General features: G+C 36.6%; 1 protein-coding gene and 1 long non-coding RNA gene across 5 annotated transcripts in view; one reads left to right on the top strand and one right to left on the bottom strand.

Moving 5' to 3' along the window:
* The window catches only part of pdlim5a (PDZ and LIM domain 5a), a 59303-nt gene that overhangs the window by 19872 nt on the left and 15136 nt on the right, over window positions 1-24295 (bottom strand). Inside the window, exons 3-9 of one of the 4 annotated variants that reach the window (XM_008418502.3) lie at window positions 20461-20612; window positions 6930-6966; window positions 4925-4947; window positions 3247-3267; window positions 3099-3122; window positions 2666-2838; window positions 2483-2519 (exon numbers count right to left, since the gene is read on the bottom strand). In XM_008418502.3, the coding sequence (XP_008416724.2) occupies window positions 2483-2519; window positions 2666-2838; window positions 3099-3122; window positions 3247-3267; window positions 4925-4947; window positions 6930-6966; window positions 20461-20612 (467 nt within the window). Of the gene's footprint in view, window positions 1-2482; window positions 2520-2665; window positions 2839-3098; window positions 3123-3246; window positions 3268-4924; window positions 4948-6025; window positions 6463-6929; window positions 6967-20460; window positions 20613-24295 lie in introns of all 4 variants that reach the window. The other 3 variants (XM_008418503.3, XM_008418501.3, XM_008418505.3) reach the window with 3 other exon arrangements.
* Window positions 16283-24295, top strand: part of LOC145552811 (uncharacterized) — a 29913-nt gene continuing 21900 nt past the window's right edge. Inside the window, exon 1 of the long non-coding RNA XR_014088932.1 lies at window positions 16283-16582. This is a non-coding gene — a long non-coding RNA (uncharacterized LOC145552811). The remainder of the gene's footprint in view (window positions 16583-24295) is intronic.

The following is a 24295-nucleotide window of genomic DNA, read 5'->3' on the forward strand; positions in this document are numbered from 1 at the left end:
GCAACTGAAAGCGTTTAACAACTATGAAAAAATAATCTCCTTAAAATGATTTTTATTTAATTAAACCAATCAAAGTCAGTGGTTTTGTGTTTATTTACATATTTTCAGGTATACAGAAAACCATAATACAAATGCTCTTTAATCCCATAGACATTTCTGAACTATCAGGTGAAATCACAGAGCAAATTTCTTGCATCGGAGTTTTTATTCCACTCTAGTAGCAATATCACAAGTTGTACAGGTTAAATTTAGAAAATTAAGATGAAAGCAGATGTATTGTTTTTATAGATCTTGAAAATATTTAATTTCTTTATAAAATGTGGCATTCTCTGCAAATACAATAAGATTAAAGACAGAAGAACAGCTATATCAAATGGTTGTATTGTTACTGCATAGTTCACTTGTCTTTAAAATGACTTACTTAAATCACTCAGGAAAAGGTGACGTGAAAACACAAAGTCCCTTCAAGAGACCATCACCAGTTGTCATTTGTTCAGATATGCCGTATACATATTTAATACAAGGATAATGTATCTCACTCTTCAAAGTGTCGTTCAATAAAACCTTCTATCAACGTTCAAAATAAATACTTTTACATACTGAAACACACTTTCTTCAATGTATTTAATTTCTTTGGCAGAACTGCAGGACCATGGACAGTTAAAGCAGGTTCAAAGACACAGATAAAGCAAGAAGTGAAAAAATGAAGTGGAAATTAACAGTAAAACAGAAGCAGAACCATTTCACTAAAATGACACATTTTTCTAACAGAGATTTGTTTACCTTTTATGATATGATCAATAGGTTAAACAATCTAAAGTTATGTTCTGGGCTAAGTATGATGATGGATCAAACATTAAAGATGGATCTGATCTGAGTCTGCCATAAAAAAGATATTTAGTGTTTAAAGAAAGAAGTATAAGCTTCAAGACAAACAAGGCATCTTTTAATAAAAGCTGTGGACACAATGTATTTTTATCCTACAATGTCTATATATTAACAAATGTGTTTTAGTTGGATCCAACCATGAAGAAATAAAGGTTCTTTTGTTGAACTCTATTTTGTATGGATTTCTCTGCCTTACCGTGTCAGGATAGGGTACTTTATTCTGACCATGATACCACCATCTTGTTTTTCATTTGTTCCATATTTTTCCTATGCTTTTATTGGGTCATTATATGGCCTAATTTGGACAGTGATCAGATTGTATACATACAGTATCAAATGCACATGAAACTCATTTTGGAGCATTATTTAACTGAAGCTTACAAGCGGTACGAAGTAGAATGGTGAGGTATTAGAAAAGTCCATCTGCTTTGAAAACTGACTGAAAACAGAAAATCCATAGAGATCCATAGAAACCACGAGAGATAAACTTTCACATGTCCAGCTCTCATTCCAGTACTATTTTCTTTTACTTCCTTAGTATCATTACACTTTTTTTCCAATCTTAGTAATCTTCCTCACGTAGATACGTAAACACCCCAGAGATGTACAAATACAGCAGCATACAACCACTAACACCCACAGATACACACACACACACACACACACACACACACACACACACACACACACACACACACACACACACATACACCGATACACACACAAAGTCTACTGGACATTCAGGGTGCGAGCGGACACTCCATGGTGCCAGTTTCTCAGCTCGTTGTACTTGGGTCCAACCACAAGTCGAGTGGTATTCTTGTTCACTCTGCCACCCAGAACACAGCAGGAAAAGGGAGGAAAAAATAAGGAGAGAGAAGAGCAACAGAAGAAACATAAAAGAAGAACTTGAATAAATGGCAATAATCATTCTCAACAAAACTACAAGGAAATGGATTAAGGCCCATGCCAGAAAGAAAGCGCAATGACAGCAGTTACCAATGGAAGCTGATGATGGTCAAAAAGCATTCAGACGGAAAATCTCCACTTTCATTATTGGAATAAAAAAGGACCAAACACCAATAACAACAAATGCATTATGACTGATGCCACACACCAGCACAGACAATTGGAAGCAACAGCTTAAGTAATTTGTCACAGCAAACCAACAAGAGCACGGAGGGTCAAGAGGTCACGGCACACAACAACACAACTGTGCCAGAGTCATGATTCTCAACCACACAATCACGAGTTACATAACATGCAGCACAGCAAGGCCATTGGATTCACATTTCAACAATACTGATATGCACATTCATTACAAATAGGTCCAAAATCAATATTGAGCGACATAAAATAAGCGTTCGAAATGTCACACGTGGCATTATTGGAAATCTTCACAGCATGAAGATTTGGCTTTTGCCTAACATCTTAGGCTCATTGAACATATTGTGTCAGAAAGAGTTGGTATAAGTCTTTTGGTCCACTTCATATATGGAGATTTTATACTAAACATTCAAATAAGCAAGGTGAATGACAACAAAGCAACCACAGAAAACAACAAAATTGAAACTCTTTTTTTAGATGCACTTACATTGTCTTCTTTGATGCATCAGCTTCTTCATTTTGAACTAGAAGGAAAATTATTTAAATCAAATGAATATCCTCCAAAATGCACTGTAAAGGTGATCAAATTTTGTTACATTCAGATATGTGTAGTAATAGTTTATTCAACAAAAAAAATGCATAAAACGGTTAGTTTTCATTTTTGTCGTACCGTTCTCCGTGCCTGTGATCTGAGCCAGAATCCTGAAAGATCGGGACTGGGTGGTGCCCGTGCGTGGACGCCAGTCCTCTGTGTCCTCCATTATGCGCTTTCTGCTGGCATCAGCGTGAGAAGGCACATGGTAAAAATGGATGTCTGTGTCCACAACATGTTTCCTGGGAATACTGAGAAAAGACAGACGAATGAGGGAGCGATCACATCAGAAAGTACCTTTTAAAGCTAATTTATCTTTCCATTCATCTGGCGTTTATGGTGGTGGTTACTCCACATTTTTAGCAGTACATATTGAGTTTCATGGGATGAAATTAGTTTGCTAGATGACTAGATGAGATGGAACTGCTTCACACAGCTAATTAGAATGTGAAAAGGGCCACGTCACACTTTGTTAAATAGACTTGGTGTACTTTTTAAACCAGCATGATACCTTGGAGGCAGACGCAGAGGTTTTCTTGGAAATCAAGCAGAAGAACAAGGCAAAATAGAGTCCAAATAAAGGAAAGAGACTATAAAACAGCAGCCTTCATATCTTTTACATATATATAAAAAAACAACTGAATTGTGTTAAGACTTACTTTAAAGTATTTTGAGGTCCACTAATGGGGCATCAAAGAAAAAGGACAAATCAATAGAAAGTCATTAACTTCTGAGCAAGTATTTGATGGAAATGTGTTCATATAAAACAAGACCATGGAGAAAAAGAAAATGACCGTGTGGAATACAAATAGCAATATGAGCACAACACAACAGCAGAACATTACGTTCTCTAAACCTGCAATATTTAAGTTTTATTTTCAACCACATGGTGGTGCTTTTAAACAGTGTATAAGTCTGTATGGGTAGAAGTTCAGTCATCTTTAATCCAATGTTATAAAGATATGCTGTTTTTTCACTTTTGCTGGTGCAAAGCAAACTGAAAATATAACAGCGTTCAATTTGTTTGCATGTGTGCATGGACAGTAAGGATAAAGTATTGCTTTGCAGCAAGCTACTGAAATGTCTGTCAGAGTCAGTAAATCAACTCCCAGGAGAAACCAACACATTGATACACACTGAGTGTGTCTCAATCAATCATCTATAAATACATCCTCTCTTACTATCTTTCCCAACACACTGAATAGTCTGATTTATGAGTGTCAATAAAACACATTCTATTATGTGATGTGGATACTAGAATGTATTACTGCAGGAAGGTTGGTAATGCCGCGTACGTATGCTATCTGCTAAAGATTCACACTGTGCTTGATCAAGTGCAGATTCTGCAGTAAGTAGCCCCAAATATTTAGTTGAACACACATCCATTATGATAAAGAATTATTTATGTGCACAACTATTGGCTAAAATATGTTGTAATTGAAAACTCTGCACTCCTGTGAAATAAAATGTGTATTTGTGACTCAGATTTGTGTCGTTTTTTTTTTTTTTTAATTCGCTCATAATTACAAGTGCAAAAATGCAATTTAATGTCAGTTTTTTTCCCCAGAAACTGACTGAATGGTGACTATTTCAACTGGCTAATCAAACAATAGCTTGCTTCAAGAAAATACCAGCTAAACAGCTTATCTATCTTTGAAGACATTTGTGTTATTTTTTTAGATGCATGTGAGAATTTCAGAAAAAATCTTAAACAGACTTTAAAGTAGAGAATGTGTCACTGCCACTACCAAATGTTAAACACACCCAACCAGTATAATATAATTTCCAATGTTAGCCTTTTTTAAGAAGTTGCTTAAAATAAGAATAAAACTTTTATGTCAATGCTGGTCTGAAAAATTTCAAAGCTGGTTTCCACTGATAAACTGGAAATATAAATAGTACTTTGGGAGACTTTCAATTTCCCTTTATTTTGTGACAAATTATAGAAAAACTAATAACTTATTAGTTTCTGTCTGGAATATAGATCTTTGGACACAATATTTATTACACTACACTGAATCTATCATTATTCTGTAGCTGACCAAACACTATATAGATAATAACCACCTTTTTGTTGTTGTTGGAAAAGATTTCAGAAATACAAAACATTTGTGATCAGAATTATTCACTATTTAGTTTAGACTCAGTGAAAAAAGATTTGTTGTTCACAAACTGCCCAAAAGCTGATTCTCAAATACAAACACAAACCCTACAAATAGTGATGAGACGAAGAAAAAGACGTCAGTAAGTCAAATAAGCAGGCATAGACAGTGAGATTTACAAGTATCAGCTAAAAAAAACACCAGAGCAAGCACTCAACATGCTTCAGACACTAACTTTGTGATTGGACGAGACGTGTTCTGGAAAGCAGAAAAATAAAGGATGAAATAAAAGAAGACAGAGAGCATAGATTATATACTTGTGAACAAGTCTATCGACATAGAAATTGAAACCTTTTGCTCATGACTCCCTTCTGAAACAAATCACACAACATGCACACAAGCAGGCAAGAGGAAAGCATGCTGAACACCAGCTTGTTTACATAATTCCAGCAACGAAATAGAAAAGGTGTAATCTGCAAACAAGATAGAGTGAAGTCTCTGTGATTAAACAGGCGTAGTATGGAAAAATATCTAATTATTTCGTGAATAATGTTTGAAATAAGAAGGCTCATACTGACCATTTAGAGAATTTATTTTGTCATAACATATCAAGCACATGACTGGGTAAACTGGGCTGTAGGATCTCTCTCTCTCTCTCTCTCTCTCTCTCTCTCTGTGTATGGGTATTTGGTGTGAGCTTGTTCACAGTACTTTGTGCAAATAATTTGTGTTTTCAGACTGTCAGAGAAAGAGAAACCACTAACAATTTTCAAAAGTGCCTAGAAAACACAGAAATCTTACAGCAAAGTGTGGTAATCCTAAAACTTAATGGGAAAGTGAAAATGAAACAAATGATTCTTAATTTAATCCTAGAAATCTAAAGTGTGCTTGTCACTGTCCCATCAGAGAAATTAAAATGATAGTAACAAACCAAACATACCAAAACGGCAGATGAGGGTAAATGAAGAGTGATGGGAGGCGGTTTTGCTGTATTTGAGGTCTCTGACGTGTCAAGCTGAATGCTGAGGTTGCATCCTTCTCCTCTTAATTATTTATACAGCATGCTTAAAGCATGCTCAACAAAAAGGTCGCAGGATGTAGAGCCATTTCTCACTATGCCTTCAAAATCACATTGTCAGAATTAAAGTTTTATTTATATGCCTAAAGGTTAATATTTTAGCTTGAAGTCATTCAGAGGCAAAGTGGAGAAATTCTGTGATACAGTTAGGGAAGAAACTAAGTGGCAGGTTCTAAGACTCTCAAGGAGAATGATTAAAAAAAAAGAAAAACAGGATACCAATAATGGATTGATTAATCTGATTAGTCTGCCACTCACCCATTAAACTGTGGTAAGGCTCCTCCCTGACTCTCCAACAGGCCCCGCCTTTGCCCCATGGCCACCTCACACGCATTTTCAGTTGAGTAGAGGTTGATCGGTGTGTTATACACTGATGGCTGAGGCGCAACCAGGACAGGGGGGGAGGAGGAAGAGGATGCAGAGGACGGGTAAGAGATCAAAGGAGGAGAAGGGAGACCTGGAGGAAGAGGAGGAGGGGCAGGACTAATGTGGGATGAAGCAGGAGTGAAGGCAGAGGATGGGGAAGGGATGAAGGTGGTGAAAGGTGACTGTGAAGGAGAGTATACACCCTCAGAGCTGCAGCCCCCATAAGGTCTGGGGGTCTTGTTGTGAGGGGCAGAGCACTGAGACTGAGGATGTTGTGAAACAGAGGGATGGCTGATGGCTACTGGTTTTATGAGGTCTGTTCGGTTGTCCTATCAATACGACAAAGGAACATGCAAATACACACAAAAATTAATTAAATCAAAGCATAAAACACGGATGCCTCCCATATGCGTTAGTGTCCAATAAAAACAAATGAATGATGTACTTTTTAAAAGTAATCGAGTAGTTTCTACAGGCTATGTGATCAGCCTGGGTTCTAGGAAAGCATCAGTGTTTTATCAAACAGTTCAATGTAAATAAGTGAGGACATGCAACAAAAATGATGTACAGCATTGTTTCAGAAGGGTGTGATGCTCTTGAAGACAAGTTCAAGGCACTGTGTTCAGTAGCTTTTCATAGGATAATTATTCTAATCAGTTTTCACCTAAATGACATCTATGTAAATAGCACAATGTGTCTTTTTTCACATGTAACTTTTTAAAGAATCGTCATATTTGGCAACTGTATTTTTGCAGAAAAGGTTTTGACTTATTTCATGAAAACAATTTTACATTACCTTTGGTGCCACTGGAGGGGGTTTAGAAACACTGGACCTGTAAAGGAGTGAAAAGAAAAAGAAAAAAGGATGAAATTATTATCATTGTCCACGACATTATTTTTCATATCAAAATACGCCTTAAAAGGTTTTTCTGCTTGGGTAAAATTACAGAAGTGCTTCCAGAGTATTTACTGATATTGATGGAAACTAGACTGTCAAAGTTTCAGACGTTATTGAGGGTTTAGAAAAAAATTTAAAAAAGAAACGCAGTCACGGTGAATTACAACTGAACCTGAGCTGTGAGCATTAAAACCAATGTGAAAAAATTTCTATCGGCTCTGACAGGATCCAAACGGTTCTGGCTGCGTCTGCATGTCAAAGAGTGAAACATGAGTTGCATGAGTGGAGAAATGTGGCATTGCTCAAAGTTTTTTGAAAACAGCTGTTTTCATTCAACAAAGGTCTGTATCAGTCTGATACTCTTTGTGTTCATATGCCTGTTTGTCCTAAAAAAGACTTTTTTTAGGAACATTCTTACCCTCATACTCTCCATTTACTAACAAATCACAAAAGGATTTAGTACGCTATCCTAACATTTAAATCATATGTCATCTGTTGAAATGAACCTTTGTTTAAACATACCACATGCTATAATATGCTGAAACAGACAACAGCAGTCAGGACTAGATTCAAACATCAGTGGTAATGTGTGTACATTTGCAAAAATAAATATGGCTTATGAATAACTTTTCTCAACTTGCAATAAAGAAGAAAAATTGTTTCCATAAATTCAAAGGCTAAGTGAACCGAACTGTAACTGAAGACACACAAACGTCAGCTGCCTTGCATTTCTGTCAGAGCAACCCCCTCTGGACTCTTTCTCAGGGAGCTCCGTGTCCTTCAGCTCTGTAAACGAACCAGCACTCTGCCTGTGCTTAAGACGACATTAGTCCACAGATACAGATACTTGTTTGGCCTTTTCTGTTCGACTCCTGTTTCCCGCTGGTTCGCCAACGATGCACTGATACTGTGACCATGTTTCTGAAATGGTGTTTTTAAGGAGGTACACTTCTGGGAAAATTGTGTGCGATGCAAGTTTCATTAACGTCACCATTTGCAGCAAAAGCTACTTTCTTTAACTGTAAAGGGTAATAATTAAAAACTGTTGATGAAGGAACATTGATTTCAACTGGACTATATCATTCATATATTTTAAGAGACATTTGTTATTGGGATTTACCTTGCAAATATAGTCATATCCCTAAATCTTTTTTATTTCATTATAACTATCAATTTAGCTGTAATTTAGAGACTACCTTTTTGACCCATTTTTGTCTGAAAATTGATCAGATTCAGTCAAATGCGATGCTTTTAGCATCCGTGAACGTAAACAGTAAATCTATCCATGGATTCTCAATTGGCTTTAGGTCTGAACTTCGACTGGGATATTCCAACACAAAAAACATTATTTGATCTAAACTGTCGCATTGCAACTCTGGTTGTATGGTTTGCTTGTCTCTTTGCCACCTCTAACAGGTTTTCAATTTTGGGATGGCAGCCTAAAAGGCACTGAACAAATAGGCACACAACTTTTCATTGAAAACCATGTGTCCCTTTCTTCCCAGTTTACATGCATGCACCATTTTATTTAGCTCTATCAAATAAAATCCTAATGAAACACATTGAAGTTTGTGGTTGAGACAAAGTTAAGTAAATGGGGTGAGAATACATCACTTTGACAATGTATTAGTGTATGCCATAAAGGCTCGGCTAAAAGCAGAATAATGCGCAGCTTAAAATACATTGCTGACTGACAGAGCACACCCTATATTTCATATGGCCTCACTAAGACTGCATCACCTTTATCCCTGCAAGTTTCCATGGACACACGATGCTGTAAATAGTCTACCTAGTACTCAATTTATCTGTGGACAGCCTTCACTTGCACAAGTTGTGGGATGAAAATATATATGGCACATGAGGTATGAAGGGGAAGACTGGGGTATCAAGTAGGGATTATAAATATGACTCTGTCACCCCAGTGAGCTGCTGCCTCAATTACAAAGCATCTATAACAGGAAAACAGCAGCATGGAAATATGTTGCCGTCATACACCAGAGTGGAAGAGGTATTCAAGTCAGAGTCTAATGTTATCACAAAGGCTTTTCCTTGCTTTTGAGAATTTGTATCAAATGTATATTTTTTTTTACATAAAAAACTCAGTCTTCCACAGTGATATTCTCATGACCTTCGGTGTCAATTTAAGTATTGAGTTTCATAAATATTTTCTGATTAGAGGCGACACTACACAAAAGCAAATTGAGTTTGAAATTGTACTACATCAGAAACATTACCCAAGAAATCTGTCCTTTGGCGAACATTGGGATGTTTTTAGATAATGCTGATTACTGTTTTCATTTTGATCTGAGCTGTAAATTTTAATTCTGACAACTTCAGGGATTTTCTCCTCCTTTATTTCGAGAAAAAAAAGATATAAGCAACCATATTACTTCAATGCTTTTTAAGAAGCCCAAATGTTTAAGAACATGTAATTTATTTAGCTTTTTATCAGATTGTCTATGTATTTTGTTATATTTGTTGAAGACGTTGTTACTTGGCCCGTGTACCTCGACACACCACCAGCTTTTTAAATGTACAAGGTTAAGAAAAGGTTCAGGATGTCCGGACCCTTTGAACGGAGAGCTGTCTCACTGTTAGGTGGGGCAAAAATTTGCATGGTGAGAATGTGCATGTGAAAAGGTTGAGTGCATCAGTATCAGCTGTGAAACAAACATTATGGTTGAATAAAAATTATACTAAATTATTATTTTTTTAAAATAAGAATAATTTTGGGCTTGATTGCAACTTATGTAGAAAGTTGAGCACAAAACATAAAAAAAAAGTATCAAGGACAAGTTAAATAGCACATTGGAGGCATATTTAAATAAAATAATGCATTTTAAGATGTAAATGCTGCTGGTATGTTGTGGATTATCTCCCAAGGAGCAATTCATTATTTTCGCAAATGACCCAATCAGGTATCCAAATAACATTACACGCAATCAAACATTTTTCATGCTGTACATGTTCATGCAAAGTTCTTCCTTTTCATTAAACTTTTTTTTGTTTGTTTGTTTTTTTAGAAAGCTAAGCACAGGAAATAGTAGGCTACGATAAATTAAACCTTTAAAGAATCGTCCTGCTGTTTATTTGACAGATTCTTTCCTGGGAGTGAACGTACAAAAGCCGGTCAATGTGCGTTCACACAAAAGCACACATACAGTGAGGCGGTGTGCTGGGTGTGGTGACAGTGAATTCAGCCGTGACAGGTTAGCCCAGGAAATTTTACTGGATGAGTGCAATAACACAGACTACAAGGAACAGTTTATTCCCTCCATAGCATCTGGCCTGGAAATCCGTTTAATGAATGCAAACTCACACAAAGACACGCAGTATGTCTAACCAGGTTTGTTTTCTGCTTTAAAACAGTTTGGCCATTCCTTTTTCTTGCTCCTGTTCTGTAATATTTTATTTGGATAATTTTGCATTATATAACTTTTATTCATATTTTTATCTGGTTTAGGTCCAATATTTATTTATTTTTTTCAATTTTCTTGATTTTAAATCTTGAATAACAACCCATAATGTAATGTATCATGTATTGGACTGCCGTTACTAAAGAATAAAATAGAACAATCTTTAGTGATGACATATTACTAATTATTCGCATATGAAGTTCAATTGGTGAATTTATACGTACTGTAACTTTTAAACGGAAAAAACAAACTTTAGCACACTAAGGCAATTAAATATACACAGTGGCAATATGTTTTATGTTAATGTCAAATGGGTTTTTAAATTAACCCTCAAGCTCGTCAAAAATGGTTTTCCGATTTCATGCTAATGGATTATGGGTACAAGATTTTTTTTTTTCAAGTGCTTAACAATTTGTCAAGAGTACAAGTGGGGTTTTGTGATGTTGTGCACATTCCTTATCTGTCTACCTTCCACTACTATCTTAGCAGAAGCCATTGCAGGCTTTTCTCTGAGAATGACATCACATGGACGTCTAACCTAACACTGACCAGACAGAGGAAAAAGTCCATGTTTAAACTGCACCAGCTTCCCTCCAATAACATTACTCATTTAAATAGGCGTGAGGAAAAGCAGCGGTTCAGTATTGAACTATCACAGCCACAATGCTTTGGTTTCTAAATGCAAAGGATCATCAAAGCCTTTTTTTTTTTTGTGTGTGTGTAAGACTACGTAGAGCTCACAAGATGAAAAGATAGACGATGAAGAGTTCAGGAATGTTTAGTAATATTTTAGGGAAAACCAAAAATCCAGTTTTCTGTTTTCACAAAAAGCAAATGGGTTTTTAATGTATGGCCAGGTTTCATATATTCACTGGCCATTTGATCACTTAACCCTTTTTAGGATTGGGTTGAAAACCACCTTATCTCTAGAACTGCCCTAAGTAATTGAAGCATGTAAATTTAACAAGGTGATAGTAATATTGCTTTAATAGTTTTGCTCTACCTTGACATTATAGCATCAAACAGTTACATCAGATTTGTCTACTGCACATAGTGTGAATCTCCACAACCCAAAGGTGCTCTAATCTACTGAGGTCTGGTGACTGTACAGCCCATTAGACAACAGTGAACTCATTGTGTTGTTCAAGGAAACCAGTTTGAGATTACATAAACTCGGTGACATTGTGCATTAGCCTGCTGGAAGTAACCATCAGAAAATGGGTACATTGTCCTTGTAAAGAGATTACTGGGTGGGCCAAAGTGTGTCAAGAAAATATACTGACACTATTGCACTAGTCTGAATCAATGTTACAAGCAAATAAATATACATGGGTTCATGCCAAATTTGCAACCAATAACAGGAATCCTGCAGCTTAACTGAATAACTACCAGACCAAACAGCATTTCCCCAGTCTTCCACTGTCAAGTTTTGTTGAGATTGTTTTAATTGTGGCTTTTACTTCAGAATCTTAGTTGACCGTATTGGTTCACATTTTTCTTAAAATGGACTAAACCATTTTTTGATTTTCATCATACCTAGTGTAGCATGAGAATATGTGAGAAAAATAACCTTTCCTATGAGACACTTTGAATACAGCACTGGATTTAAACATTTGACTCAGGGATGTTTTTGTAACTAAGTTATTCAGTCATTGACTTGATTTGACTGATTTTATTTAACACTCCCATTGTCCACATGGTACATTATTTGATAAATTACACAGATATGTAGCCTACATGCCCTGACCTGACCTGTTGTTTATATATGTCTACACACGTCTGATATACCTCAGTTGTAGGTAAACCACTGACGTTACAACATGGCTTGTTAGAATTTATAGGTTAATTACATGAAGTTAATGAGGTGACAGAAAATGCCACAACTTTGCTTTGTACGGTAACATAGCAACAAATTGGCACATTTCACTGTCTAACAAAAACACTCAGCAGCGAACTGGTACCCAGAGGAGTCTTAAACACAAATCATGACAGGAAGCAGACACATTAAGCTAAAACCTGCCAAAGGCAGGAGAAAGAAGGTAATGTTTCCAGCAGCTTGCTAGTCAGCACTACAACCCAAAACCCCAACACAGCAGGAGTCAGGAGAAGGGCGGAAAGGGAGCTAGCAACATTTCAGCCGGAAAAAGCAATATGTATGTGAATGAAAGCGCAAACTTGGAGGTGTAAAATAAACTAAACTTCTGCTTAGGCCCAGTTCACTGGGTTTCTGCTGTGGAGGTCAAAAATCAGTTAAACTGTAAATGTAGACAAAAAAGGGTGTTTTTGCTATACACACTACTGTGCGGGGTTTTAAGCTTCTATTGCTATAATTAATCCTTGATCTAACCTCTTTTAAGAAATCCACATTTTTCCAGCTCTGTGAGATTTAAAGTATAACCGAATAAACTAATGAATCCATTTCTGCCCATTCAGGCAGACAGTCTAAACAAGAAATGTCTGCACTCTGCATTAAAGCAACCAGAATGCTGCCTGACAAGCACAACGAATGTCTCAGTAAAAAAATACCCACTTTAAGGAGCAGAGAGATTTCTTGAATGCGGGATCATCTAAGTCAAACTGTCAGCCGTACTTAACATGTCTCCTAAATTACATTGCTTGAATTACACAAAACAGATAACACCTTAAATTTAAGGCTACAGATAAAGGATTGTTACCAGAAATTTGGATTCTGCACAGAACAAGCACTCTTTGCGTCTTTGGCAAACTAACTACATAATGAGATGGCACGAGAAAAACAGAAGAGTTCAGGGGGCCAAATCAAATCATCCACATATTTTGAAATGTAAGTAAGCCAAACAAATGAATAATAAGATGTCCACAGCCTGTTTATCATGAATTTAAAAGAAAGAAACATATTATTTACTGTTGTACTTTTTCTTCTATGTCTGGCAACTTGCTGTAATTTTTAAAACAGCAAAAGCAGAAATTACAAAGTGCATAAATCAAAGGAAAAAAGAGAGGCGAAATGGACTGGACTCCATCTGGGGTTACTTCTCAGTACAAAGACGGTGTACATCAAGATGATCCACAGCTGGGAAAGAAGTGTGTCCGATAGCAAGCATCTGGTCTGAGGTCTGCTGACGAAGGTAGCTATCAATAAGAGTTAGCAACTCTTAGACATGCACCCACATACATGCAAAATCTCGTGACATTGTTTTTATCATGAATATTTAGGAGTCATAGCAGTATTGCTTTTGATTCCGAATCAATCGCTGTCTGACACATTCCCTGCTTCGTTGCTTTGTCTGCATTTGACTCAAACACATTTGAAATGTTCTCTGATACTTCCAGGCTTTACATATCAGTGAAATTGCAAGTACTGAGACAATGATTTAAAATAAAAAATTATACCGTTTTTGGGAAAATGATAGTTCACATTACAGTAACGATGCTGGTTACTGCTCTCTGCCAGAACGCTGCCCAAACTGTTGGATTTCAAAGTGGAGTTTTTGTCAAAAATGTGTTTGTTAATTACATGTAGACCTAAAAGCACTTTTACAAAACTGGGTAGGGTAAACAATATTTCTCTCGACTCCCTCCTACTGACTAATCTGAATGTTAATCTTTAGTCTGAATTTAAAGTCAAGCTTTAACCTTTGCCATCACTACCTTTGCCTTATTTTGTAATAATTCCCAAACATTCCTAACATCCTTACTTTTCGGTAAGTTTTTCGGTAAGTCCTGCACAGTCTGAGTAGATAACTGAAATTCCTGAAGTTAAACGTTAGGTCCATGAGAGAAGATGGCAAATCATGTCTGGGAAAACAATTATGCACTGTGTCTCAAAGAGTCATTATGCTGATTTTAAACAAGTCTACAGAAAATACAACTTATGGTTTCAATGAGTGCTGTCCTCCTAAACTCACTTAATGCACATACTCATCATTTACAATAAGAAATATAGCTTCTTATCTTTCTTTTAAGACGGAGCAGATGACTCTAGAAACTGCTGGGGATCATTCAACAATCCTGGCAAGGATGAAGATGAGTGCTTTTGGCTGAGTGTAAGATGTATTTGGCAAAGAGAGGAAAGAAATAAAAAAAGAAATCCAAAGATCAATGATATTAACACAATGTCCTTGGCTTCATAAAACCTATGGACTAACTTCTCTGACTATAGTGTTACAAGGATTTGTATTTTATTTGGCAAGAAGTGACTGACTTAAAAAGGATATGCAGAAACAGGTGTATGAAGCTGTGCTTTCTGTTCTCTTGGCATTAAGATATCAGCGGTGGATTCAGTGGGTCCCGACAAAGACGACAGCAACCGTTTTAGATGGTCTTTGGCAACTTCCAAACACCGGTGAGAGACAGAGACAGGTGGGCCCAGGGTAACACTCTTGGCTTTGGAGCATCTTTGGCTACTATCACAACCAAATAACTGACAATGGCAGCTGCACAGAGGGGACCGATAAGTACAGAAGATTTGCAAAGAGCTGCAGATTTTAGCAGCTTTAGATGTTATACAACTTAACAGTGAGTGGAACATAAATAAGCTTCTTAACTGTATTTTTACAGAGATTAATGTGTCTTTTTTACTCTACAAACAGCAATACTGTCAATGTCAACATGTCTACATTAACAACATAGTATGCATACATAAAGGCATACTATACTTAGTTATTTTTTTCAATAATGTTTGCCAACAGGTACAATATAAATGCAACTGTGCAAATATTTATTTTTCTGAGACTTATTCCAATCTGCTGCTCGTGTACTTGCAGCTCATTTTGAAGTAAGCAAAGTGGGTCCAGTTTCAATGGGGGTTTAAAAATAGGCTATATGTCATTTTATTAAAGTATCAGTGTTACCTACAACCAGGTAACCAAATTACTCCTTCCATAAATCAAACAGCCAGTTATGTAACTTATGCTTTCTCATGTTTCTTATGAGAAACTACATTCTAGATGCACAGAAAGTCTCTATTAAAAAAAATCTGACAATGGTGCTGATGCAAATATCTCTAGTGGCAAACTGAGGCTGCCTTTGGGTATAAAATTTTGACCAACATGTTGGTCTTTACTTCAAACCGATGCTCCTCAACCAGAGTGTAATGCCTACACTGTTTTGTTTTGTTCTGTTTTCTGTATTTAGACGGTTAAGCTTTGCAGTACTGTTATACATCATTATATAATGCACAAGCCAGAAACATAAACTCCAACATAAACAAACTGAAATCGTATACCTCAACTCTGTAAACCTCCCTCGCCACACCCCACGTCTGTCGTTACTTCCACTTCAGAACTTAAAATAACTCTGCAGCTGCTTGGGTTTGAGCAGTTTAGCAGTCAGTACCAAATGTTCAGTTTCTCTATTACCCTTTTCTATGACTGGTAAGAATTTGTAAAACAAAATTTATGAAGCTGAGGTGAGCTTGACAGCAGATTACACTTCCTGTGAAACACTTCAATACATTTAAGCAAGAAAGCCATTTCATGCTTTTGTTATTTTAGAGATGATGATTTTGTTTTTTCTTGGAACCAATAAGGAACCAGCTCCCATAGGATGCTTCATGTGTCAATACATTCCTGACTTTAGGACACTTTGTAGCTCCTTTCAACCAGATATAATCTACTTATATTTCAAAGCTATGAAATGAAGTTATGCAAGTCAGACAAACATTATTTATCTGGACGAGACTGCTCAGAGTTGCTTTGCTTTGAACAGGCATGGTGGTCATTCATATTTCATAACCATGAACTTCCCCAAATGAGAATCAGAGCCATAAACAATGGACCTCACCAAGCTCCGCCCAGAAACGCCCCTCGAAAGTCCCACGTGACTTTATGTCTCACATTAGCCTCCTCGCAGAGCTTAGCTTCTATGGGATTTTTTGTTTCGACTAACTCTGCAGAGTATTTCTGAGTCGATTAGTTTAGCATTTCTGCCGGATTTTCACAAAATATCAGCCACGACAATGGACAAGGGAACCAACAAGTTCATGTCATCTTTTATGGACAACATCAAGATGTTTTAGCCACGCGATACCTCTAACATTGTGCAAGTTGCAGCTAAATGCTACCAGTCAATGAGGAAAACAGCAGATCCTCAGACCCTCAGCATAAATATAGCGGTGGACAAGATCACTGATGGCTATTGTTCTTGCAAGGCTGGGTAAGTCAGGCATTCATGGTTTTGAGGGTTTGAATGTGCCTAGGACTTATACACGGTACTCGGTGCTAGGATGGCTAACACAATTACAGTTTAGTAAAAGTTGCCCTGGGGCATTTCAAACTCTGACCTCCTTAGCCATCGTTGCTCCAAATATCATTACAATTTTGGAAAGAATGGCAGAGATACTTCCAGACTTAGTTTTTATATGTAGTGTTAACGTCGGTGCCAAATACACCTCCTGCCTTGCTGTACTGCAGACCTAACCTCAAGAAACTCTCAGCTGTTTGGGATATTTCCACTTCTACTGATTGATGAATAGACAGGGGCAGATCAGGGACAGTTCATCTTTACAGGTTTTGAATAAACATGTTGTGTGCATGTAAACTTAGACTTCACAACTTTGAACCTAATGCTAAAGAAAAGGCTTGCCAAAAACAGCAATTACACTGTGGGGTTCCTTTGCAATAGCCACAACACTCCAAAATTATAAAAGAGAAATGGACCCAGAAGAATAAAACAAAAGGTTGCTTTCACCCTTTTGTGTGTGTGTAGTTTCCTGTTCAATAATCATACATATATCAATGAGACTAATCTTACTCCATGCTATGGTTCTTTATCATACAAACAATCTTGGTATTCACTTGGTTTGTACAAGCTATCACCCTGAACCTTATGGCTGTCCCATTGTTATCAAACAAGAATCAAAACACCTACACAGAGAGACCTGTTAAACAGTCAGAGACTTCAGAAAGACTTCACCACAGGGAATAAAGCATTCAGCCAGGCACTAATGGCTGAAACACATTACAGCAAAATACAAAGGTGGTTTTGTTGAGGAATAGAATAATTGGAAGAAGTGAACAGTTTAATGCTTTGGTGTACATCTAAATGGAATAATTGTAATAGTAATGAGAGCTATTTAGATGGTTTCATATCAGATTATATATATATATGTATAATCTGTTAAGTATTTAGCGATTCTAACAGCACCGAGTGGAGCGGGCCACTCCAAGATGGCAGCTCTACGTGATGTCACCGACAATAGGCCAGAGCTGTCCATGAGGCGTCTATTCTTTAAATATGCCTGTGGTTTCTTTGCTAGCTCTTTGGACATTTTCTGCTCTATTATTCAGCTCGTCGTAGCGAGTTCTGGTTTTGGTTCTAATAGATCATGTCGTGAAAACAAAAAACAAACTTACAGAGTTGTTCGGGTTCTCCAGAGCAGAGCATCGTTAAATCAGAACAAAAACTTGCGCATGTCAGTTATTATAAAAATATTTTCTAATAGCTAAATACTAAAAATATAACAAAATACTTTTTTAGACAATTTCTTTCTAACTTTCTTTGCCAAACAAATTGGAAGTCTGAAGGGAAAGAACTGTATGGCTTGGGTCAGACATTCTGGGTATTTTACACATCTCATTTGATAAGCACAACAAATTTTATATTATGATACATTTCATATTTCTTTAGAAATAAAGCTGGTCTCTCAGATGGTTCAATAAGAATTGGACTGTGAGTAAATCTACTACCACGCACTGCAGTGTCTTGAACTAATACATTTCATCTCTTTTCCAGATTTTTACTTGATGGAGGTAGATCAGTTTCGAAGATCATTTGCCCCACTTTAAATTGTTTTTCATTAGCCAGTACACATTATTCTCATTTAGTTAAATGGTTCCATTTTACTTTTGTGTTTTTTTATATCTTGTCCTTTACACATCTGTCATCCATCAGTTCTCTAATTAACCCTTTAGAAAATAAATAAGCTATCTACTTTTAAAGACATTCAGGAGACACATTGATCGTTAACTTTTCTCTCTGTCTGTTCACTGTTATCATTCCATTTGCTATGTGACCCTCTGACAAACCCAATCAAAATGTGCTGGTGGAAAGGAGAAGTAAAAAGAGAACACAGTGACTCCCATAAAAACTAAAAGAGACAACGGGATGAGGAGGTTTGTTCCACTGTTTAAACTCAATAAAGCCCAGATGTTGACCCCAGTGTGACACTGTCTGAATACACAAAGTGTCCATCAAAGCACAAATGAGGGCCAAACAACAAACTAAATAAAAACCCAGAAACGGATACACTTATAAATAAAGTGTAAATCAAATCTTTAAAAATATATTAGTCATTTTGACTTTATAGAGTTAAAATAATGAATAAAAAGCATTGTAATCTTTATGATTATGGTTCTAATACCTCTAATTGTAAGTTTAGCTGGTAAACTGTTTCATCTATATCTCTAGAGTAAGAAATTCTATATGCATATGTAGAAACGTCAAATGTGTTTTTACCGTAAGCCAAGGTCACAGAACATATTTTGTTTAACCCGTCTTACATTGGGTTAGACTTATTTGGGAGTCTGGCTAAAAATTGTTTTTTAGAGTGAAACATGACACAAGCTATTTAAGTTTTGAACTCATACAACCACTCTATCTGAAATATTGTTTCATACATGCAAGAATACAAGTGGTGCCTCACTGTGAAAACATTTTAGTTTTCATGAGAGTAACATCCATTGTAATAGTTTACATTACAAATATAGTTTTATTAAGCAACCTCCCCTCCACAGCCCATCTGTTGATATGCTGAGACGAAATTACTCAAAAGTACATTTTATTTTCTAATAAGTTACTTTTGAAGACAACGGTATCACTGGATTTACTTTTCAGGAAATTTTGGGGGCAAGAAATGATATCATTTTATATCGCTTTCACTATAATGCTCTACTTTTGTGCAATAACAATAAAATTCATTCAAACTTGTGGTAGTAATATGAAAAAATTATGTAATTTTTCACTGTACGTTCCCCATGTTTCTCATAAGACAATATATCCATCATCATGAGTTTAAAAACAGCTAGCCATCAAAAAAGAAAATCTCACATCAAAAAGCAATTTGTTGGTCATTTTGAATTTCATCTAAGTTTTCTTTCATTGAAGAAAGAAATTCAATGAATTTCATGAAAAATCTTTCATTCACAATGATTTACTCCAAGAGAAAGCCCCACACTGACACTGGTTTATAAAAGGCAAAGCTATGTTTACTGCAGCAGACATTTTTTGCCATTAGGCCGAATGTCAACATCTTCATTTTGGCATTGTTTGGATGCAGATTAGAAGACGTGCTCAGTCTGGCTGAAATGTGGAGGGGGTGAATGAAACGGGAAACTCAGAAGAGGGAGAGAAATTCTCAGAAGAGAATTTCAGACAAGAAAAGACACACAAAAAGGAAACTGTGTAGTTCATAAGATTTTTCTACAATAATATATGCTATGCTTTTAATGGGCTGGTTACTTTAATGCTCTTCATTCTTTTATGAAGGGAATGTGTTGCAGCCTTGAACATCTCACAGTGTTTAAGTAAAAACACACACGTCTACTTTTGCTGCCAGAGAACTAGACAATTGAAACCACATGAGAGCCTAGATGAAGCCACACATACACACTCTTTAGCAGAAATGCTTGTGATAAATCATAGACACAGTGGAGGATTCCAGTTTAGAATTAGACTTTCGGGAAAAGTTGGTCATCCACGTGTTAGATTCTGTTCTTGTTGTTTTAGTTATTTTTCTTTCCATCAGGGAATGAATAGTTTGAACAGAACTAATGGTGTCAGTGTGTGTGAAAACTAACAAGAACTCACTACTGCAACAACAGTGATTGACTGCCTGGATGGGGATGCTCGGAGTTTAACAGGAAGGTATTTAAATTTGTTACAGAAAAATGTAATTTTTCTTTGACTTTAAAAGTATTCTTGGTCAGCCTGTGTATTTCGTGGAGACAAAGACAATCTGTCATTTTTGTACATAACTGCAGTAACATAAATTGTTTTTTATCAGAGAAACAAACAAGCCTGGGGTCATTGCTTACTTCTGCAGAGTGAGACTAAGGTTCCCGGTGCAGTTCTTGATTTTGTTTTGGGCCTCAAGGTGGTTCATGCCCTCAGTGGAAACACCGTCGATGGAGAGAACCGTGTCTCCGACTGCAACACCACCTTTAGCTGCTTTCCCACCATCCGACAGCTGTGGAAACACAGAATCCTCAAGTTACATTTAACACATCTTCAGGATTTTCAAGTGATGTGACTATTGCTGTTGTCACCTGTAGATATGATCAGTTTGTTTTAGACATTAAGGGGAATCTGTAATCCATGATGCATATTTATAGTCAGTATTAAAGTACATAGTGGAAATAATAATGAATGTTGGATTTTTTACCAACATTCTGTTTGAGTTTCACAATGTGAGTGTGGCCTTGTAGATGATACATTGCAAGGACCATTTTCCTTTCCCCACATATGCTGTGAGGACCAAGTGCTCCTTATGGGTCCCAAAACCCTGGTTTTTTGATGAGATTAGCCTTGTTTCTGTTTTGCTTTAGTTCAGTCCTTATTTAGTGATTCTAGTTGTGTCTAGTTATTCCTTTTTACTCTTAGTCCCCCTGTTGTGTACTCTCCCTCACCCCCTGTGCCATTTTCTCTCTCTCTGTCCCCTCACACCTGCAGCCTGTTTCTAATTAACAATTTGGTCCTTGTTCAAGTAATCAAGCTCTCCAGTGTATATACTACTCTTTCTCAGCCTCTCCTTGCTGGCTCCTCCTGTTAATTCTTGTTAGATCCTATTTTCCTGGTCATGTGACTAGTGCTTTTGTTGGTTCTTTATGTTTGGTTGGTTCTTTTGTTTTGTGTTCTCTCTATGGGCACCTGTGTGCCCATGTTTTTGGTTTGTTTTTTCCCGGTAAGTCTGTGTTCATATTTTAATTTTTTTTATTAAATCTTCAAAGCTACTCACTTCCTCAGCCTCTCTGCATTTGGGTTCTTTTTATGGTTGTGCTGGTAATGGATATGTTTAGAGTAAAGGTCAGGGTTAGGCTGTAGAAGTGAGTGAAAAATTACTGGAACTCGATGCAAAGTCTTTGTGAAGATAGAAAAAAAATATTTATGTGTGTGTGTGGGAAGTGAGGCGTAAGTGTTTCAATCTAATTCAGGATGTCTGTAACTGCAAATGAAGCACCAGTAATTAAACATCTGTGTTTCATAATGTGCCTGCTTGTGTAAGAAAATGCCTGAGGCAACAGACACCCTGAACTGTTACTTTGCTGTACAGATGAAGCTAAGTAATTAATCACTCATAAAAAAGCCATTATGTCAACATTTTTGGAACAAACAATGTGGGGAAACAAGAGTTGATGGCTGTCAGGTTTACAGGCTTAATAAAGTAAAAATAAACCTCTAATATCTTCCTGTCAATGCTTTCAGTACATTCAAAATATTTAGACAGACTTTAATTAGTACAAAAATACCTTGGAGGTAAATGGCTAATTTAAAACAGTTCAAATAGAAGTATCACTGTTGTCATTTAATATTTAGATCCATACTTACAGATGAGCTGAAAATTATAGCTGTGTTGAAAAACCATACCATCATCAAGAAAATTGATTGTTCTTGTTAGTGATGATGGACTGCAATCAAACAAGCAAAACTGAAGTGCTTCTATAGAGTTAAATAAGAAATCAAGTACAGTGGCTGTTTCAATTTTGGGTCTTTTGTGTTCATGATAGAGAAACAGTGTAAGTCACTTCCCAAGAGACAGAACTTGAAGATGCAGCTCTAACCATTCTTGGTCACACTGTTTCCTTAGACGTGTCCAAATGTGAATGAATGAATGTGTTTCCTTCAACTCCACGACAAAGGACCACAAGTGCTGCTTCGTGAACACACCTGTAAAAATCAGCTTTGGTCTAATTGGTGCCTATGAAGTCTTAATGTTGAACTTTGTGTTCCTAAAAGAAAACATTTTTATCTGTAGTAAGTAAGGCACTCAAGGGATGTAGAGTAAATTAACCTGTATTATTGTCTGTACTACACACAGAAACATTCTTACACACAAACACATAAATCTACACTCACACACATAGAGAAGAAAGACAGACAGGCACGGCCAATAAAACATGCTGCGCCGCCGGATTAGTGTAGAGGCTCTGCAGCCCCCAAGCCTTTTATAGTCATATTAGCCCAACACACGCAACATCCCTCACCACCACTCTTAGATTCATAGAGCTGAAAGAACCAAGTAACGAGGGTGCAGCCATAACATTGATTAAATTTGTTTGTATTAAAAACAGTGAGAGAGAAGGGAAGAAAAAAGAATGCCACTGGGTACATGTGTGGGCTTTTAATTCAGGACATTTGACCTGTTTCCAGGGAGTGTTTTGACTAACCACCTCAGGATTAATTTGAACCAAGTCACAAAAGGTCCAGTTCAAAGTTTTCCCCTCATAGTGCTGTACCTATGACTAGTACACACAAATGCTCATTCTATTTTAAACATTAGTGCTTCACTTTTTTTATTAAAATAAACTAAAAAAGAGAATTCCAGTCTCTTTTTTAGACTGGAATTCTAAAAAAGAATTCCAGTCTTCTTTTTTAGAAAAGAAGACTCCACCACCTCCTCTGATGGTGGAGAGGAGGCCAGAGGAAGGAGCAAGTCATGAGACGTAAGAGGTACTTTGGCTTAAGGAAGCAATATTATAAAATAAAAGTGGTTAGTTTGCATTGCATAGACTTGATATTTAAGTTATACGTTTAATGGTATCAGCAGTCAGTTGTGTTGCTTAAATGATTGTTTCCAAATTGAAACATTTGATTTTAATTAGGTTGATAGAGAGGTTTCATAGATAAAAGTAGTTTTAATTTTAATATCAAACACAGTTCAACAAATTATTGTAAAAATCAAAAGTGGAAATTTGTATAATCTCAGTCTGTTTGTAGAGGTTTGGAGTCTCAGCTTTCCCATTGTGTTTGATTTAAGCCTCTTGGCTGTGACAAAGAATAGCAGTATGCACACTTACACAGTGGAGTTGATAAAAGATAGATAAGCAAAGAAAACTACAGCACATTATAAGAGGTAACGGCATAGTAACAGCATAACCTAATACTGAATCAGTGATGAAGTTTTGATCAGAAACTCAGGAATGTTTTCTTCAGTGTATATCCTTTGTCTGGACAGCTTGTATTTTACATTGTAAAAAATGGTCATTACAGAGTTACAGTTGTGAAAGAAAGTTACTAATTGTAACTCATTTGTCTTTTGATATCTCATTAATGAGGCAAAATTTCCATCTACTGTTTTAATGGATGCATGATGGACGGACGGACGGACGGATGGATTCCATCATTATGTTGGTCCTGAAAACGTCATTACTATGTTGTTGTCATTTATTGTTCAGATAAATATGAATATGAATACTCAGCCATCTTAAAGGTGAAGTTTTGATAAATAAAATGAATTTTTCTGCCATCCATGAATTCATAAGTCAAAGAAATTATCCTCTTTGACAATGGTGTTTTTATCATAATTACCTTAAGGACTTTTTATAAAAATAAAAAAAAAGCCTGTGACCAGAACCCTCCCGACCCCACTGAGGGACAAGGGTGTAAAGAAAATGGATGAATGGATGGAGCCTGTGACCGGCTTCCTGAACTCATCTCGGAGAGATCTGTGGTACAATTAGTCTCTCTGGGTTAAGAGGTTTATGTTTATAATTCTGGTGTTTATTGGCTAATTCCCAGCAAGCTGAGCTTTTAAGTGATGAATGGTTTGGCCTCTTTCTGAAGGCTGATTATTATAGTGACACACTCCAAAAAAGGTTCTCCTATCAACAAAATAACACAGAATTTAATTTATGGTTATAATCAACTTATTGG

This window comes from Poecilia reticulata, chromosome 9, assembly GCF_904066995.2.
Source record: "Poecilia reticulata chromosome 9, P_reticulata-male-v2, whole genome shotgun sequence".
NCBI lineage: Eukaryota > Metazoa > Chordata > Actinopteri > Cyprinodontiformes > Poeciliidae > Poecilia > Poecilia reticulata.